General features: G+C 40.3%; 1 protein-coding gene across 1 annotated transcript; it reads right to left on the minus strand.

Moving 5' to 3' along the window:
* Positions 1-2,400: 2,400 nt before the first annotated feature.
* On the minus strand, positions 2,401-5,503 carry LOC145765562 (uncharacterized). Its single transcript, XM_082577398.1, has 3 exons — positions 5,484-5,503; positions 4,089-4,181; positions 2,401-3,156 (listed from the first exon to the last, which is right to left on the minus strand). Exon 3 carries the CDS (start codon positions 3,053-3,055, stop codon positions 2,450-2,452), a length of 606 nt encoding a protein of 201 aa, XP_082433524.1. The 5' UTR covers positions 3,056-3,156; positions 4,089-4,181; positions 5,484-5,503; the 3' UTR covers positions 2,401-2,449.
* Positions 5,504-5,802: the final 299 nt, after the last annotated feature.

The raw sequence follows: 5,802 nt of genomic DNA on the forward strand, positions 1-5,802 counted from the left end.
ATTTTAACAAAGTGTTAATCCGAAGTGCTAATTTACATTGGCTGGCAATATTGTCTTTTTTATGTTGATTCAATGTTGTCGGACATTGAATCGTTGTTAAAAAGGAGAACTACCCAGACAACAAAATTCGTCATTTTTACCCTGATTTAACCACTGCAAACGTAGAATCAATGTAAAAATGACGGATTTTGTTGTCTGGGAAGATTAGTTGACATCCGAGGGGAAAACACGTGTCTTCAGAGTTGAGAAATGTTTCCGTTGTGGGTTAGTGACTTCACACCCTAAATGGTGACATCATCACGGTATAAATCGTCAGGTTTTATGAAAGGCGGTATGCAGTTGAAACAATTTAGTGTCGTTAGATGGTCCCGCAATACCGGATTATAATCCCGATGAAGCAGTTATTGCGTGGTACAACGATTCTATAGCAGGACGCCCAAACTTCAATAGCACTAAGTGATCATTTTGGCATTGTTGCAAGTTTAATTTTATTTACTTGTGCTATCGTTATTTTGTATTTTGGCCTCCAAGCACGCACATTTGGCCGCCGAGAAGGAGCTCTCGGTAGACCAAGATGGCTAGCCTGCAACTGCCACAGCTGGCAATTCCTGGTGAGAGAAAGCCACGTTTGAACTTTTCTCCGGATGGTTTTGTTACGTCACTATCAAACTTCAGCTCCGGGTCAGCGTAATGGAATGTGAATATGACATCATAATGAACATGACAATAAAATAACCGATACAAACTAAACACGTACTGAAACAATCGCTTTTTACAAATCAAAATGCGGCAAATCCGAAGGCGCCACTAGACAACAGGTCACGAGTCACGCGCTTTTTAGGTCGCAAAGGAAAACATAAAAGAAGTTTGTTTAGTTTAGCAGCGCTCATAAGATCGCAAGGTCCAAGAAAGAAAACATCCAACCTATTAAAGCTTAGTTGCTGCAGCGACGTTAAACGCAGTCTTTGTGAGAAAGACTAATACCATTGCGAATTTGCAAACATACACATTCAATGAAATCTGTTTGAAAACTCTCGCCCACCCAGAATTCCTCTCTTCTAAGAAAAAATCGACGCCTATGCCTACTGCCTATCTATTTTGTTCGCTTATTGGAATACTGGTGACCTTTGTGCCTTTATAGTAAAAAAAACATGCAAGTGAGGTGGGAAGGTCACCTGTGCCAATCATTTACTGTGTCCAACGGAGTCTGACAAGGTGGGGTGTTAAGCCCCTATCTTTTTGCCGTATATATTGATCAGCTTTCTTATCTCAATAAAACAAAAGTTGGTTGCTATGTTGGCAACTCTTGTCTAAATCATATTATGTTTCCTGATGACATTTGCTGCATCTCGCCTAGTTTGTGTGGCTTACAAAATTTGTTAGATGTTTGCCACAAGTATGCTGTTGAACATGAAATTACTTTTAATTCTAAAAAGTCATTTGGTGTGTTATTCTCCCCAAAAAACTTTTACCTTTTACGTGCTCCTCTGCTACATCTAGGTAAATCTGAAATTGTGTTCACAGACTCTGTAAAATACCTGGGTGTATTTATTGATAGTTCTCAGATGAAAATTATATTTCAAGGCAAGTACGCTCTCAGTACTGTGCTGCAAATAATGCAAAATCTCAATTTTTCTGAATGCTCACTCGCTGTAAAAAACAGTTTATTTCGTTCTTATTGTATGTCGTTTTACTTATCCCAGTTGTGGAACAAGTTTAGATCTTCTAGTATAAAACGATTACGTGTTGCTTACAATGACTCTTTCAGAATATTGCACAATTTGCCTCGTTAGGTCAGTGTCTGTGAATATCAAGTAATGAATAATGTAACTACTTTTGATGCTTTATTGAGGAAAAAACATGTTTTCGTTTATTAACCGATTGCATACACTCCTCAAATCGCTTTATATCAGATCTGATGTCATCTGATTGTTTTTATCGTTCTGAATACTGTTGTATTTCCGTTTGATTAACTTAGATATACCACACTTTAATAGATTACACACAGACCACTTTATTGTACTTTCTCTCAGCTGAATCTATCTCATGCTCTAGTCTCCTAACAGTCGCACATAGTACAAACGATAGGCTGGTGAAACGTAACAATGGTTTCTATGACGAAACACTACATCCCTCCTTTTTTAAAACTTCAAAATACGGTACAGATCATATAGTTAATGCAGCTTTAACATTGAAAAAACAAGAACATGAATGAGCTTTTATGAACTGCTACAGCTGCACTTGTGGCGACTCAATTACGAAACAATTGATGACACAAACGGTATGTACATAGAACATCAGATCAGGCTATTACTATTTCGACGATACGCCTTAATATGCAAGTATGAAGCAAGACATAAACAAATAAGAAAATTGTTAGTATGTGGTAGGTTACTCCAATACACGTAAAAACAGAACTACACAATATTACCACATACAGTAAACATGTTTATGTGAGAACATAGTCATTAAACCTTGTTGGTTTAGTTATACAGCGAGAAGATCTACGTTCTGGCATTTGTAAACGTGGGGGTGATAGATTCATTGAATCTGATTCATCGACAGTGACTAGTGGTGAGTCGTAAGTCTCACTTTCACAAGGACTATTGTCTGGACTGATATACTTCTTAAAGAAAGACGAATTACGTTTTAGTTCAATACCATCTTTATCCATAACAGTAACCTCACCCTTTTCTTTCGAGACAACTGTTTGAGGGACAGGTTTAAATGTAGGAGACAATTTAGAAGTTTTAGGATTTCTAACTAAGACTTCATCACCCATTTTTATTTCCGACTCTACAGCCCCCCTTTTTTCGTCAGCATAGCTTTTACTTTTCAATTTGTTCTCCCAATCACGATCTCTGACTTCTTCGTCGAACTGTTGTGGCTCACGACACAATTCTGGAAGTTTCGTTTTCATTTCTCGTCCAAACATCAAATAGTACGGAGATGCACCAGTGGATGACTGTGGTGTCGATCGATAAGCCATCAGGAATTTACTGATCTCCTCTTTCCATTCTTTTCCGTCCACATGTGCAATTCTGATCGCTTTCATCAACGTTCTGTTTTGTCGCTCCACCTCTCCATTTGCTTGTGGCCACAATGGCGTCGACTTTTCATGCTTTATGCCGTACTCGGTTAAGAAACTTTCAAACTCTGAAGAAACAAATTGTGGCCCATTATCAGTTCTCAAAGAAACTGGCACACCGAATCGTGCAAACACAGGCACAATTGCGTCTATTATTTTCGTGGTGGTAGTAGACTTCAAGACAGCTTGGTTGGTTTGGTTTGGTTTTGAATCTTTATCCTCGGACTGACAAAGCCTTGATAGGTTATTCCTGGTACTTGTTCGCATACTTGTGGAGGCACTTGACGCAGGGCCGGTTACCGAGATTGGCAGAGTGAAGTTTTCCGATTGTTGAAGTCTTGTTGCCGAGAAATTATTCCATTCACTAGGTGCCGCTGAATGGAGAGCAGTCCTGAAATGCGTTGCTCAAGCGCACACCCCGAGAGTCGAACCAGCGCCGTGTGATCTTGAGCCCGGCGCGTAACCACTGAGCTATCGCTACTACAGTAGGGCTATTTCATAGTACCTACTGTAGTAGTCTACAATAACTAAAATGTTTTCACCGCTTGGCAACGGTCCAAGAATGTCAGCAGAACAAGCTTGCCATGGACCGTTCGGAGGAACCACTCTTATCATCGGCTCTGGTCTTGCATATTCGCTTGTCACTTGGCAACCATGACATTTCCTACACAACTTCTCTGCATCACTGTCCATTTTAGGCCACCACACTTTCGTGCGTAGTCTATTCTTAGTTTTAACGATTCCCTGGTGTCCTTCATGTGCGAGCTCCAAAACGCGTTCTCGCAAAGACTTTGGAATTACTAGTCGTGTTCCTCTTAAAATTAATTCACCGTAACAACAAAGTTCATCCTTGACATGTAAATAGCTAAATTGAGAACACTTTGACCAATCGCCAGATTTGACATATTTTCGAATTTCTTCAAACTCCTTGTCACGAGCAGACTCTCTTTCAATTTCTAGCGGTGTTAATGCAACTGGAGTACTGCTTATTGCTACTAACCTCACAAAATCGTACTCTTCATGCAAACCGTCTTCTTTTGATTGTGTGGAGTTGAGTCTTGATAAGGCATCTGCAATGTTCGTACGTCCCGGTCTGTAAACAACTTTGAAATCATAAGCTTGTAACCTTAAAACCCATCTTTCTATTCTGGCAGAGGGTTTGGACGTTTTGTTATAAATAAACTGTAAAGGTTTATGGTCTGTTTCCAGCTCAAATTCTTTCCCGAACACATACAGATTAAAGCAGTGGTTCCCAACCGGGGAGGAATTCCTCCCTAGGGAGGAATTTCATGAGTTCAGGGGAGGAATTTCAGTTTTTGCCGTTCGTGTGCAAGAGCTACATTTAATAAGTTAATAGCTGTTTATTTGCTAATAAATTTCATACAAATATTACCCTAAAAGTGTTTCCAGAAAGCGCTATAATCCATTATTTTAGTGTAATTTTGCAAAAAATTTCCGGGGGAGCATGCCCCCGGGCCCCCCTAGAATACGCGTGCCTTCGGCACGCTCTAACCTCCCACCAGTTTTATTGCTTCCCTTGCTCAACCGACCAGGGTACGCCACTGCACATGAGGTAGCGATGTTTTTAATCAAACACTTTGTTGTTCTCTTCGATCCATCAAATATTTGGCCCCCCCAAAAAAACATTTCTGGCTACGCCACTGGCCAACACGCCACTAAAAAACCTTCACATACCTTGGGTTCCGCTTGCGCAGAATGAGGATGATCGACACGATGGTTTTGATAAGCCAAACCAAAAACTGGCATATCTGGTAATTTTTATAGACCGCCGGCTGTGCGGTCCCTGATCCCGTTTTTACTTCCGATCGGAATGAGGAAAGAGTCTTAGAACCCTAACATAATGGTGTCTATTACAATCTGGGGGAATTCTAGAGAAACCATTTTAGTTAAAATTCTAGGGTTTCTAAAATTTAAGACTCCCTTTTTTGTTTTTAGTAATATGGGGAGGAATGAATAGTTCCAAAATAGGCAAAGGGAGGAACGCAACAAAAAAGGTTGGGAACCACTGGATTAAAGCGTTCACATGCCCAAACTAACCCTAAAGCTTCCTTTTCTGTTTGGCTATAACGCTTCTCAATGTCAGAAAGACTCCTTGACGCATAGGCAATTACGCGCCACAACCCATCCTGCAGCTGTGTAAGAACAGCTCCTAAACCGACTGGTGATGCATCTGCAATAATGCGTGTCTTGCAATCGGTTCGGAAAAATGCTAATGCATTAGCTTTGGTCATCAATGATTTCAGCTGTTCAAAAGCTTGTTGCTGCTCCTGCTTCCACTCAAATTTAACTTCTTTCTTTGTCAGATCAAGTATAGGCCTAGCGATCGTAGCAAGACTTGGAATAAATTTAGAAGAGTATTGAACCAATCCCATACATGATCTTGCTTCACTTGAAGTTTTCGGTCGTTCTGCATTCAGTATTGCTGCGACTTTTTCCTCGCTAGGACTGACACCTTGCTTGCTCAGATTGTGTCCAAAAAACGTCAGCTTCGATAAACGAAATTGGCATTTATGTTTGTTCAAGGTTAATCCGGCTTCCTGTAATTTTTCTAAAACATTAATCAATCTTTGGTCGTGTTCTTCTTTGTTCTTCCCGTACACAATTACATCGTCTGCGATGTTGGCTACTCCTTGACATTTCTTCAACACATCGCACAGAATCTTTTGGTACTTCTCTGGAGCGGAGTTGATTCC

This window comes from Aplidium turbinatum, chromosome 2 (assembly GCF_918807975.1).
Source record: "Aplidium turbinatum chromosome 2, kaAplTurb1.1, whole genome shotgun sequence".
Taxonomy (NCBI): Eukaryota; Metazoa; Chordata; class Ascidiacea; order Aplousobranchia; family Polyclinidae; genus Aplidium; species Aplidium turbinatum.

Coding starts and splice junctions, on each gene's coding strand:
- LOC145765562 (XM_082577398.1), bottom strand. CDS start 3,055: ATGAAAGCGATCAGAATTGCACATGTGGACGGAAAAGAATGGAAAGAG.